This window comes from Condylura cristata, unplaced genomic scaffold (assembly GCF_000260355.1).
Source record: "Condylura cristata isolate star-nosed mole 26May11 unplaced genomic scaffold, ConCri1.0 scaffold00009, whole genome shotgun sequence".
Classification (NCBI taxonomy): domain Eukaryota; kingdom Metazoa; phylum Chordata; class Mammalia; order Eulipotyphla; family Talpidae; genus Condylura; species Condylura cristata.
The window spans coordinates 52,300,940-52,315,807 of record NW_004567110.1 but is presented as its reverse complement, the minus strand read 5'-3'; the positions used below and the strand labels follow the sequence as shown (position 1 = coordinate 52,315,807).

The 14,868-nt window shown below is 39.6% G+C and overlaps 1 protein-coding gene across 1 annotated transcript in view; it reads left to right on the top strand.

Annotated features, from left to right (window-relative positions):
- Positions 1-14,862, top strand: part of CLVS1 (clavesin 1) — a 152,374-nt gene extending 137,512 nt beyond the window's left edge. The window contains exon 6 of the mRNA XM_004679849.2: positions 14,574-14,862. Coding sequence (XP_004679906.1) covers positions 14,574-14,661 — 88 coding nt within the window. The 3' untranslated portion in view covers positions 14,662-14,862. The remainder of the gene's footprint in view (positions 1-14,573) is intronic.
- The last annotated feature ends 6 nt before the right edge of the window (positions 14,863-14,868 follow it).

Here is a 14,868-nt window from a genome sequence, read left to right as displayed (position 1 = left end):
ACTGAGTATTTACTTGGCTACAGGCACTGACTAGGCACTGGGAGTACAAATGTGAGTAAGACATCAAAAGAACAGAGAAATGTGCCTTGGGAAAACCTGCCAAGTAAGGCTATTTGTGAAGTGGGTGACATTCGCGGTGGGCTCCGGAGGATGAGAATCAGCAACTAAGGCTTAAGAAAAGGCAAAAGATGCTGTAGGCAGAGGGGACAGATATATACAGAGACATTAGAGATATGAGATGTTTTACTGTAGCAAGGAAGGTTGGAGGATGTTACATACTGTATTCTGTGTAGGCTATGGGAGAGGGCTTTTAAAACCTGACATACAAAACAATCTGTGAGTGTTTTCTCATTGTAAAAATTAAAGCCTTTATTTTAAACCTGAAATTCCTTCATCCATTATTTCCCAGATGGATATTCCATATCCCATTCCCTTTTCAAAGGTAACCAACTATAACTGGACTTGGGGGACCCTTTCATTCTGTTTTGCATATGTTATATGCAACTATACACACCCATAAAAAATACCTAGTGCTGTGTAGTAGTTTGCTACGTCTGCTATAGCAATGTACTTCAGACTGGATGTCATAAGCAATAGAAATTTGTTTTCTATAGTTCTGGTTCTAGAAGACTGAGATCAAGGTCCTGGCAAGACTGGTCTCTTATGAGGCCTCTTTTGACTTGAAGATGGCTATTCTCTCCCTGTATCTTCACATGGTCTTCCCTCTGTATATGTCTGTATCCTAATCTCCTCTTTTATGTCCTCCTCTTCCATAAGACAGTTATAGTGGAAAAGGACCTTCTCTTATCACATAATATTACCTTAATTACTGTTCAAAGACCTTGTGTCCAATGTGGTCACATTGTGAAGGACAGGGGATTAGTGTTCAGCACATGCATTTGGGGAGTCATAATATTCCATAACATGGATATATCGCAGTTGAGTCATTTCCCTATTGATGAGCAGTTAGGTTACATTCCAAATAGGGCTTAATGAATATCCTTCACATGTTTGCTTCATCTCAAAAGGAATTCCTCTGGGTAGACTTAGAGTGCTATATATGCTATGTCAGAACTGTGTACATTTTAATTATTTAAAAGATTTATTTATTTATGCATACAGAACTGGGGTACAGGCCATAGGTGCAGGGGTGGTGAGAGGACTCACCAGAGACAGAGTGGGGAGCAGAACAGGCCAACTGATAAAGTACACTGCTGAGGGGAGCAGCGGGCAGGTTAGGAGAGGTCTACCATGCCATGTGGATCATCTCCAGGGTGGAGATCAAACTCTTGCTGACATGGCTTTAGCTTCTTGGTGCGATGCATTAACCCACTGAGCCACCAGTGGGACTCACCAAAATGACCATATTAATTGGTAGTCATGCCAGCAGCAGGTATGAATCTCCTTTCCCAGACCCTTGAAAAGTTTTTGACATTATTAGACTTTACTTTTAGTTGTACCCCTGAAGGTGGGACAGTTTCCACCTATGCTATCTTTGTTTTCATTGGTATTTATTTCCTCACCAGATATAGTTGAGCTTAGAGATGGCAGGATAAACTCTTGGTCTTACAAGAACTAGATTTTAGCTTGGACATGGACTTACAACCATTAGAAGACTAATGTTCCAGATACATTTGGATCTGAAGGGCTGCCATTGAGAGCTGATCACTTTTCATCAAGTAGCTTCTGAGCAAAAATGATGTCTGAGTTTCAAGTGGCTCTGAAGAATGAGAAAAATCCAAGATGAGTGATTCAAATAAGCTCCTCATCCCCCCCCAACAGATAATTTCGTTCAACTCTTAAAAATGATCAGTTTTAATGAAAATTTATCCACACAGATTATTTCAGTATTGATCTGTTCTTTCATATAATGATGCTTTTGTGGGATTTTCAGTATGCAGCATTTTCTGCTTTGATACTAGATAGCCCTTTTTAAAGTACCTATTTCTGATTTTTTATTTTAACTTTTAGCATATCTTTATTGCTCCCAGGCTATTGGCTGTCATTTTCTGTTCCTGGGAAAATGTATGACTGAAGTTCATTTCCTGCTCTCTAATTTACTACTGGAATATGCTAGAAAGTATGTAGCTAAATAATTAAAACTGCCCAATAAGTAACATTAAAAAGGCTTTGCATTTGTTATGATTATTTTGGTGGGAAAAACTTCAAATGAATTTCTTTAAACAATAAAGAAAATTTATTTCACATAATGAGAAGAAAAGAAGCTTTAGGGACATTCTGCAATATGGTGGCAACTGAAACCCATGTTGTGCCCCTGTATACTATATCCTATGTGATTGAAGGCTTCTCAGGAGCAGTTTACCCTTGATTCTCTGTGAGAAGACGATTCCCATTCTGAACAGGAACGATTGGGGAATGGCCTGGGATTGGAAACTCAACCCTGTTTCAGATTTAGGAATGCTGGTCTGAAATTCCAGAAGCTACCCTAGAGGCCAGAAGGCCTGAGGATAGTTTTTGGCTCATCCTGACCATATAGACAAAGTTTTGTTAAGTATATTCAATAATGCCTGTTTTTATTTATTGATTAAACCTTTAGGGTGTATCAGGGCTCTAGAAAATTATTTCCAAAGGAAGAAGTCTCAGAAGAGTTTGATCTGCACCTTCATTTGCGACAGTAAAATATGCCTCTGACTTTCAGAGAAACTAGTAAGTCTACCCTAATAGACTGGTTGACTGGAGGGGTCAGTGCCTCTGAGTCTTGGCCAACTGTACCCTGGTAGGACCTGTTTGGCTACTTTTGAACAGTACTTTCCCTCTAAATCCCCTAAGATCTTTCCTAGCTTCTGGATGTAAGAAGCAAGACAAGATAGCATACCAATTTGGGGAATGCCTGGGGAGGAGAGAGAAGGTGAGAGAACACCTGGCTTGAGTTCACATTTCTGATTTAGAAAGAAACATATGCCTTGATTCCCCTTTTTGACTTCTGCTTAGGTGGCTAAAGTCAGTTCAACTGTTTTCAGCTGTCAGTAGACGTGACCTTGACCTTGGTGATCTTTCAGCATACAGTCCCCTCTTTATAGGGCGGATGTATACATTTGCTGAGCACCTATTCATTTCTAGCAGAAGTAAAATACCATCATGAAATACAATCTATAGGAAGAGAAGGAGAGGTGACAAACCCCTCATTGTCTTCTAGGCAGTCAAGGCAGAAAGGATCCATTTTACTGTGTGACCCATGTACAGATATTCTCTGTAGATGCCATATTGGAGAAGCTTACATAATGTTTTGTCCTGACTTTTGTGACTGACCGAAAGGAAGACAGACAGAAAGGCTGAGCAAGTAAAGTTTATTGCTCCCGGGCAGCAGCTGAGACAGAGCCCCTAGAGTGGGGTCCATAGCTACTGCCAGTGCTATAGGGGAAAAGGGCCTCTTATATAGATTCTAGGTTCACATTGCAAATGGGTGACTCATTGCTGTGCCCCCTGATGCAAGGCTCAGTTCATCCCACCCATATCTCCTCTCCTGGATGCTAGGCCCAGTTAATTATCACCCTTGGATGCCAGGCCCAGTTTATTGTGACCTTATCTAGTCCCTCCAGGGTAGTTGTGTTATTGCAGCACCTAGTTGCCCCCAACACATAATGCATCACTTCTTAATGAATGACCCCTCATCTCTGCTGCCCTTTGAGCTGTCTCACTATGGGTGTTTCTAGTTCAAAGAGGGTTAACCTTAGTTTTGAGTATCACCCCCCTCAGGCAGCTAGTGCCAGATGTTGTCTCTTCTAGAAGCAAAGATGCCCTTGAGCCAGCTATACAGGCCCAGCTCTTTATGTCTGCTATTGGCTGCTGGAGTGTTCATGGATACAGACAGGAATTTGCTAACATTTCTTAAAGAACAAAGAAAAATAGCAGCATTGCCTCGTTGTTATTTGTGCACCCAGCTGAGATGGATACCCTACTTGTACACAGTTTTCTTTTCTGTGACAGAAATGAAGGGGCCATTGTCTTACTAGCACAGCCTACATGGCTATGCAATATTAGTGTGAAAGAAAATCTATATGTGAATCTGGTCAATAAGAAAATGAATGGGCCTACATAAAATGTTGTATACAGGGGCATGTTTTCTCTTCTTTTTAAAGAAATGACTTGAAAAATTGTGAAAGAATTTTAAGCTCCTGTCAAATCACTGAAGTGGGGTGAAATTAAATGAACAGATGTGGCTGAACGGACTGGATAGATTCAAATGCAGACTGTTTGATTAGTCACAGTGTATTTTCTGAAAAATATTCCTGTTTTCTGAAGCACTGTGGTCAGATGCAATTACTTGGAAAGGGAGATGTAGTCTAGGCAAGAAAAACAAAGAACATTTATTTCTTGTGAACATGTTGCTGTTGGTAAACAAACATTTTGCTGAAGTCCAATAAAACTGAGGCTGATTGTAGCCAAAATCTAGTCAAGCAATGAATCTCTCACAGGCTTTAAAGGTCTTATATCATACAGATGAAAACAAATACTTGACATAATACATGATAAAAGTCTCTTTGCAGTGTCCTTCTTAAAAAGTGTGTTGCTTGTATACAGAATTACAGTTCCCTTTTGGATTCTGGCAACCCTTGCTGTAGATATCATTTGTGCTTCACCTGTCCTAACTGTGGGGTTTGACTTTTGATGCCAGAGTCATCAGGGAGTGTTGCTGAGCTTCCAGCATTGCACTGGGAACTCCTTCAGAGCACCACTTAGCATGCAGTTGTTTGCATTTCTGTTGTGATGGTGATCAAGTCCAGTGAGCCCATCAGCACTCAGGACTACTGCTCTGGCAGATGGGTTTAGCAATTCCACCCCAGGTCTCCACCTGAAGAATACACTGATTAAAATGCTAATTCAAAGAGGTAGAAGCAGGCCAGTGTTCCCTGTAGCACTATTTACAATAGCCAAGTTACAGAAACCCCCTGAGTCCACAGAAGATGTATAGAATAGGATGATGTGATACATCTACACCACGGAATATTACTCAGATATTAAAAAAAAACACAACAGATGAACTCTTGCCATTTTGACGGTTTGTAGGGAACTGGAAGGGTGATGCTCAGTGAAATATGGCAAAAGGGAGGAAGACAATTGCTGGATGATTTCATTTACTTGTAGTACATAGAGAAACAACACAGAGGACCAGACACAATTAAACCAATAATAAAAACAAACAAACAAACAAAAAAAAAACAAAACTTGAGGACCCTCCCTGGCGGTGCAGTAGGTTAAAACACAACTCTAAGAAGCTAAAGCCACTTTATCAGGACTCAATTCCCGCCCCAGAGGTAATCCAAATGGCTTGGCCAACCTCTCCTGACCAGCCCGCCCGCTGCTCCCTCAGCAGTGTACTTTGTCCATCTGCCTGTTCTGCTCCCCACTCTGATTCTGGTGAATCCTCTCACCACCCCTGCTCCTTTGGCTTGTACCCCAGTTCTGTATGCATAGATAAATAAATCTTATAAAAATTTTTTTTGAAGTCTGACTATAGAATTGATGTTACCAGCAGCAGAAAGGAAAGGGGAAGAGCAAAATGGGGAGGGGGGCACCATGGGATATGGTGTAGGACTATGGGCGCCTTGATGTGGGTAGTGGGTGACAGACATCTGAGAGGCAAGGGCCTGTGCTACTAAGTCACGTGCATAAGAGTTGAAATGACTTACCAAGGTCTCGGACCTAGTAGGTGGTCGTAGTGGGGAATTCAGGCACAGGGCAAGCAGGGGGCTGGGAGGCTCAAGGCAACTGAGACTTCCAGGGCCCTGAACATGCCTGTGCTCTTCAGTCGTCATGCTGCTGGTCCTCTCTGTTAGCTGCCGTCTATCTGTTATGCTGCCCTTATAGCCCCGGCCTCTAAGCGCAGGTGTGCACACTTACACATGCCCCACCCACACCCCAGGAGTCCACAGTCAGGACTCAAACCCATGCTCCCAAGGGCCTCTGCGTTAACACAGTCAAGGCTGCAGGTGATAGACACAGGCTAGAGGCATAAAAAGCCTGGGTAATTCCATTAACCCTATAGCGGTAAATATATATATATATATATATATATATATATATTAAAGATTTATTTATTTATTCGTACAGAACTGGGGTACAGGCCAGAGATGCGGAGGGTGAGAGGATTCACCAGAGACAGAGCGGGGAGCAGAACAGGCAGATAGACGAAGTACACTGCTGAGGGGAGCAGCGGGCAGGCCAGGAGAGGTCTGCCACGCCATGTGGTCACCTCTGGGGCAGGCGGGAATCGAACTCATGCGGAAGTGGCTTAAGCTTCTTTGTGCTGTGCTTTAACCCGCTGCGCCACCAGGGAGGGCCCACAGTGGTAAATATTTTAAATTCACTTTCCTCTCTCTCTTTTAAAAAGATTCCTTTATTTATGCAAACAAGAGTTGGGTTATAGGCCAGAGATGTGAGAGGCGAGAGAATTCACCAGAGACAGAATGGGGAGTACAACAGGCAGCCTGACTGAAATACACTGCTGAGGGGAGCAGCAGCGGGCAGTCAGGAGAGGTCTGCCATGCCATGTGGGTTAGTTCCCTGGGAGGGGATGGAACTCATGCTGCACTGGCTCCAGATAGATTGATAATACTGAGACTTAACCACTTGCACCCCAGGAAGGCCCCTTAGTTCATTTCTCTTCATTCTGATTAACCTGCTCTTTTCCCCATGTCACAGCATTTCTCACATTATTTGTGTATTCCTGCCTTCAGCAGGGTTTATAGAGCAGTTTCTTTGGCAGTTGCCTTTGCTCAAGTCACTGCAGCTGTCTTGGACAGTTGTTCTAATTCCTACGAGCTCCCTTTCTCCCTGTCTGTTATACACAATTGAGAAGTAACCGCTCTCACACTCTTCAAGCACTGTGATGTCCTCAAGCCCAATTCTGAGGGAACAGAACTTCTAGATACCCAAATGATAGTCAGGATATCTAATAAATACCAAAAAATAAAATCCATTAACTGTCATTTAGATCTATTAACATAATGTCCTTTGACTAGAAAAATAGAACCATGAAAGGTAGTTTTTATAAACCATACCCTTTCCAAACTCAGATGGAATGAATCACCCTTATTATCTCAACTGTTAACAGCTTGTGGAATTCTCTACCTGGATCAGAACATTATATTCTAATTCTAACAAAGTGATTTCACTAAGTATGTGCAGCCCCCATTTTAGAGGGAGGAGGATAATTAGGAATAATTAAGAATGATCTGAAGCTGACTGGCGGTTTTTATGCCAGCCTAAGTCTGATGAGAAATGACTTTTTTCAAAGCAGGTGGAGCAAACCCTTACCATTTGCTGTGCTGTGTTTGAAGCTATGATTGGTAGTAGAAAAAATCATTCCAGGAATATCTGTCTGTTAAACATGCATGATTTATGCTCCTGATCATCTCAGGACACTGAGGTCCACACTGCAGTATCTGTAAGAATGCATCCCATCCTCAAAAAAGTTATAGACTTAACACCCATGGTGGGATGACTGCAAGCATGGTGACTGGTTTGCATAGAGAAGGGCCCTAAAACATCTATAGACCTCATGCTGTTACTTTTGGTCCTACAAAGGATTCATATACAACACACACTCTCATACTTCAGATGCATTAGGACTGCTTTGCTCCAAGGAATTCCGTGATAAATTGCATAATCAAATTAAGAATATTTTTACCATATAAACACTCTGTGGCCCCACACTTTATTTTCTAAGTTTGCAGTCTTTGTTTTTGGGCAGACTTGGGCGATCTCTATAACCAAACAAGGCAGAATGTCATTCGTCCATGCTCATATGTTCATGGAGGTGTTACTATAATGATAAATATTTACAATGTAAATAATTTCTTCTCCAAAGACTTCCAAACACTTCATAATCTTTTATGCATTCCATGGAGAATATGGTAATAATCTTCCCTCATTTTACAGATGGAAACTTGTGAGTTACCATGACAGAAATGTACAGTGTATGAAGAGCAATTAAACCTCTTTGTAAATAAATTAAGCAGAAGTTCCCTTTGCAGTTGCCAGTTTCTGTGATGTCTCCCTTGACTCCCCACTCCTACCCCTTCCTCAGTTGCCAGCTTCCTGCACTGATTTTTCTTCAGGCAGTTGAGCTCTCTTCTCAGTCAGATCTAGTCTGCTGCTTTCTCAAACTCATTCTACTTTCCACACTGGCTGATTGATCTAGAGGTGTTTCCATTTGGGTGAGTGCTATACATTTGAAAGAAAGTATCTGTAGCTATTACTTTAATGCATGTTGGTAATGCTAGATGAAGATATGATTGCATAACTTACAATGAATGCCATTTTTTCTAAATGAAGTCTTTCTATTTATTTTCTGATTTTGTTCACTATGTCTAAAATAAAATTTTTATAAGTGATAGGTATTTGTGTAAACTATTGGATTCCCAATACTAATAGGAGAAATGCTTCTTTGAGAACTCAAATACAGACAGTTGCTGGTACATATGTTTATGTACTTTGGTGTCTTAGCAAGCTGCAGACCTTCCCTATAAAGAGCAGCAGTGTTTGAGAGTCAGATAATAGTACTATTTTGGTTTGTATTTTAGTTCTACAACTAGCTATATGAACTTGAGTGAATTCATTAATTACTCAGAAGACTATTGTGAGGATTAAACAAAGAAAATGTAGGGTAAAGATTTTGTGTAGAACCTGGAGAATAGTAAGTGCATAATAGTTGTTGTTATGAGTGATGATAATGCCAGTCATTATAATAAACAGCTATGGAGATGGAGAACTCCTAGTTTCGAATCATAAGCAGTGTATTGAACTCTTCTTTTCCAAAATATCCTGAAGCCAATATCAGATGTGACCAACAAGATTTATTGAGTGTCAAAGGGTATTTTTGTGTACACTGTAACACCTTTGGTGGCTACAATTTAATTGGGAGCTACTCTTGCAGCAGGAAATTATGACCTGAGGACTAACCTCTTGTGGTGATAGGACACTTTGAACAAAACATTGCAAGTAAATGCAGGAAATAGTTATCAAGTAGTACTTGGCAGCTTTGTGTTCAATATTTGGAAGTTTATGGAAGTAAATATAGTTTAAAAATGTTGATCTTTTTGACTTATTAAACTTAAATATATGTGTCAACTTTTAACCATAAGAAAATCTATGACTGACTAACTAACTTTCACTAGTTTTGACTCCACCTTACTACTTCTAGGTGGAGATAAAAACTAATGCTTAGTTAGTGGGGTACTTAGTATGACTAAATTAATCTGAAGTCTGAATTGTAGAACTCTAAAAAAAATGAAGATTTTTAAAAAATGGGTGGTGATTAGTTTTGTGAACTTACAAGAATTCAAAAAATCTTGGGGCTAAAACTTCAATTTTGGGTGATCACAGAGGCCTGACCCCCTCACGCTAACAAATCTCCATTTTACATGGGAGAGGATGGAATTCAACCAAGATCATAGAGCTGGCGGTGGAACCATCATTCTTATCCAGATTGGAACTCTTAGGGGAATTTCTTTGATATTTTATGTGATGGGTAAGGCTTAATTGAATCACTTGGAATAACTCATTAATATTATCTTTGTTTTTATAAGTCTTTATGTAGGTTCACTAAGATATTAAATAGTTGTGTGATAGTCCATAAAACCATGCCCATCATTGACTTTAAGAAATAAAATCAGGACTGTGGGATGCTTCCTAATGATGGGGTAAGGTTGATCTTTGGAAAATAAATGGGTAGGACCAGATTCAAGTGAGTGTTTACTAAGTTACCTGTGAGTCCTCATAGGTCATGCCTTCTTGATGCTTGGTTATGCCTGGGGTTGAAGAACAGAGTCCTGTGTTCTTATAAAGGGTTCACAGATCTCAAGTTAGGCTTTGGCAGTTCTTTAGTAGGATGTGTTGGTAGATGTTGAAATAAAGTAGCTAAAAAAATTTTGAAAATAACCCTTTGGAATTCTCATTCCAGTTGCACATCTGTAAAATGAGTAACTTGTTCATGGTGACCAGTTCCATATTGACTTTTCTTCCTGATATTTAATGGCCTTTGGAATCAATAAAAATTAAGTCATAACTATAGATCTTGAATCATATGGAGTGGGGAAGATCCAAGTTTTAGAGAGGACATAGAAGTAATGCAAAGGAGGAGTAGGGTGTGTGAGAAACATAAGTGCAAGAAAATAGAAAGCCATCAAAAGTAGAATGAAGACTTTGTTAGGGTTATATGCTACATCTTAGAGATAATGATGGCTGAAATAGTTCAAATTCACTTCCCTGCATGTCCTTGGAGTTAAGCTGACTTTTAATGATTGAAAGAGAACCCAAGAGAAAAGTCTGAAATGTGTAAGTATTAAGCTCCGGTGAGAGGGCAAAAATGGGGAGATTATCAGCAGGAATGATTTGAATGACAAATTTGCAAAGCCAGTGGTTCCTCCATTGTTATTGCACTAAATGAACAATTACTGAGAAATCTGTTTACAAGTGTTGGAGACATTCTTAGCAGTGATCAATTGGTCAGTTTTCCCATTGAGTACTTTGATTTAGCTCAATGCACTGAGAGCACGATTTAAGGGGGATGATTCTTTTGGCTTCATTTTTTCACAATTGATTTTTTAAAAGCAAGATTGCCTCCTACTTTTTCCAATGAGTTTTAATATTTCACAATATGTTATTTATTTCAAATGTTCATTGCATGATCAGGTAATAGAATTATGCCATCCTGAAAGTAAAGAGGCTATGGTTATCTTTTCCACTGGGGAAATTAGACCAGAAAAAATATTATGCTTTGGTTCTCATGATCAGTTCGTTAGAATTATTTGTTTACTTTTTAATGGTCACTCACCTAAGATATAGAGTTTATTTTCTGTGATAAGGGAGTCTGCATCCTGAGGTCCTTTTTTTGGCATACATATTGAAAGCAATCACAGATTCAACTTTGAGCCCATGTAATCGCCTAAAGTACTGGACTATGGCACTGTCATAAACCTCCTTTCTTTCCTGCTAGAACTAATTCCTCCCCTTCCTCAATACCTTCTCCTTTGGGTATCTATCATAGCAGTCTTCATCTGTTTGTGGATCTTTGCTGGGGTAACTGAAGCAGTATTTCCACAGGAGAATGAGGGCTTTGTAAAGTTGCCCACATCCTGACTTAGGGTGAGAATTAGTCATAAATATTTCTTATTATGAATGAGTATAAGTACTTTTTAAAATTCATAATTTAGGGCCCTCCCTAGTGGCACAAGGGGTTAGGATGCAGCACTGCAAGCTGGCCGCAGCCGCTTCAGTGTGAGTTCTATCCCCTGCCCCAGAGGTGATCCACATGACCTGGCAGACCTCTCCTGGCCCACCCATTGCTCCCCTCAGCAGTGTATTTCGTCGATCTGCCTATTCTGCTTCATACTCTGTCTCTGGTGAATCCTCTCACTGCCCCTGCACCTCTGTCTTGTACCCCAGTTCTATATGCATAAATAAATCAATCTTTTAAAAAATTAATAGTTTGATTATTCATATTTTTTTTTTTTTTTTTTGTTCATTGTAGGTCCCAAAATAGGGTCAGGGGAAGTTTGGAAATGAATCCAATATTCATTTCAAGATCCAAAAGGAGGGAGACAGGGTGGAAATATGAGCCAAACTAAAATTAAAAGCCAAAAAGATGGCATTTAATACTCAACCACACATTTTCAATATGGGAGAGGGAAGGGTTAATAGTGGCATGTGCAGCTGCAGCTAAATTTTCCCTCTGTTATATTATGTGAGTGCCAGAAAGGCTAATGCAATTCTAGGTGCATTTTTTTTTTTATGTTTCAACAGAAGCATAGAAATAAAAAAAGGAAGCAACAATTTTATTCTATTTTAAAGTGACACCAGGAGTCTTTTGTTCAACTGTGGGTAACCAATTGATGAAGACATGCAGGAGGGTGCTGGAATGGTAAATTTTAGAAACCCTTGGACAAGAGCAATTACTTAGCATTGCTGGGGGCAGGGAGAGTTCTGCAAAGAGCTAGGTAAATTCTTAAAAAGCTGTTATGTGGAGCAGATGGGTTACATGAATTTTGGTGACTCTAACAGACAAAACCAGAAATAGTGTGTAGAAATTAAAAAATACAGGGTTGAGCTCAGTGTAAGGAAGAATGTTCTAGCAGAGTTGCTTCCCCAAAGGCATGGGGGATTGAATTTCTCAAGTCGGGTATGTTCAAGAAAGGCCTCATGGCCCTTATTGAATACTCCCTGTTGGGTTATCTTAGTGAACTACTAAGGTCCCTTCTAACCTATGGCTGTTATCATTTGTCATGTTGTAAAATAGTCAGGTAAGAGAGACAAGAAATGCAGCTCAAGGTCTATAAAATGAAATGGCTGTCAATATCCTCCACTTTCTTGAGAGTATAGGACAGAGCATTTTTTGCAGCTGTCCAAGGTGCTGGTGGGGGGTGGGGAGCTGTGTGGTCATTTGTGATCTTCTGGTTTTCTTATTTGTTTTAATATTTTATGGATTTTCAATTTTTATGTTCCATATATAAATCTTTTCCCTCCCCCACCCCAACTTAGACACACACATCAGACTCTTAAATAATGCAGAGAGAAATTCATATGAAATGTGTATCACTACAGCTAAACTACAACCTGGCACCACTTCTACACTATCCCAAGAGTAAGTGAATTCATTTTACTTTCAAAGGTTAGGCTTAGTGCCAGAAGTTGGACTTTTGTCTAGATTTATATTAAAATTGAAACCAACTGCTTTGTGATGCTGTACTGATTTACTTCTTGCTTTACTTTATGCTTTCTCTAACAGATATATCTTGAGTGGAGCTAGTAATCTTGGGCAGAAAATTATTTTGAGTGAGGTGGAATGAACACTACATATTTCAGCTAAACAGCCCGGTAGCCTGTATTGGTGAAAAGTGGTGTTTGCTCTCTCTCTCCTTGCCTTCCTTATACTACTTGATTCTCTGATCCCTTAATTTTTAAAATGGAAACAATAACCTACAGGGTTGTGAAAATGCAGTAAGTTAATACATGAAAAATAACTTACAACAGTATCAGGTGTATACATAACAAATATTAGTGCTAGCATATATTGTGTCTAGGTTCTTCAGACCACCCTCAAGTTAGCCAATTTGCTAGAAAACTCCATAGAATCCAAAATAGCTATTATACACATGGTTATGGTTTGTTACAGCAAAATAAAATAGATATAAAATAAAATGGGTAAAGTTTTTCAAAGAAGGTCATAGAGTCCCATAATTGCAAGTTTCTGGTTTTCAATAGAGGCATATAGAGTTTTATTCGCTTAGAAAGGATGTGTGATAACACATATAGTATCTCCAACCAGGAAAGCTCACCCATACACTTTGGTTTCCACACTTTTTATTGAGGATGCGGGGTGGTCTCAGGTGTCAGGAACATAGGCATGTAGGGCCTGTGAGTCTGATTTTAGTCTTTGGAATTTGCTTCCCTGCTGCCCTACAAGAAGAGATCAAATTGACAGTATGACCCAAATCTCAGGCATACAAAAGAAGGCATTCATTATCTATTAGATACTTATCATAAATTAGAAGACATGGTCCCAAATCTGAGGTACACAAAGACACTTTTCATCAGGCAGGATACTCCCCAGTGTTCAATGAGGTCAATTAAGGGACCATCTTGAAGATCTCCGGAAGGTAGAGAATTTAGGCAGCTCAGGTCTACTGATTTACTTACCACATGCATATGCAAATTTTACTTCTTTAACCAACTCAATTCAACCATTTTCTTAATGTTTTGAAAGTTTTATTTAGTACATGAACATTTATTGAGTATCTACTGCATACATAGCACTTGTGATACTTTCTCTTTAAGCTGAAAAATAATTTCAGTTTTAATCCATGTTATAAACTCAGAAAAAAAAAGTATCACTCCAATATGAAAGGGTACATTAGAAGTTAAAGAGCTATTCTGCACCTATTATTACAAATAACACTGGTGATAGAGGGTTCTGTACATTTTAACAACATTTACATGGCAGCTGATTAATGTACTGAATTATTAGTTTTAGTCCTTTAGAACTGTGTGATGTAGGTGATAGTTCTTTTTTTTAAGGGAGAGAATAAAGATCTAGAGATTTTAAAAACTCCTCAAGGCCTACTGTTGAGTAAGGGTTAGAATCTACATTTACCATCCTGTTCCAAAGCTTAAAGTCTTAATAATCATTTGTGATAGTTTCCTATAACTTTGAGAGATATAAAGGTTCAAAAAGAATTTTGAAACTTTAAAAACTTAACATTTATTTTGGCTTTATACAGCTCAAGATTTATAGTGTTTGGACGGTAGGGCGGAGTTGTGGGAAGAACTTACATGTTTCTTTTACTAGTAGAAGAGATTTCTTTAGGAAGATTGCAAGATACCTCTCCCCATAAAAAGGTGATAAAAGGAAGACACAGATACTTGGTAGTGGCAGCGGGGGGGATGTGTGTGTGGCAAATTGGTAGTGGGGGCGGGGGGGACTTATGTGGAAAATTCTACAGTTATTTTGAATCTTTTGACTAATACGAGGAACATAAAATCTAAATACTTTCCAAGTTTACACAATGGCTGCTGCCATGAACTGTTTGTGATTTATTTCCTTCTTTCTTTAGATCTCAGTCTGTGGTAGAATCTGGGACTCTGAAACATGAGGAGAAGGGAGAGAATGAGAATACTCAGCCACTCCTGGCTCTGGACTGAACCTCAAGTCCCCCCCATAGTTCTGCATATCGCCAGCCTTCAGTGGGATCAGCCACCAGGAAGCACATGAGCAAGTGACCCACACAGACATGCGTTCAGCTTGACGCAAGGCCCTTCACTCCTGCCGCCTAGTGATGACTGTCACCAGCCCATTGGTCTGAACAGCCAAAGTTGAATAAAGACTTGAGAGATGCTTTTTTTTTTTTT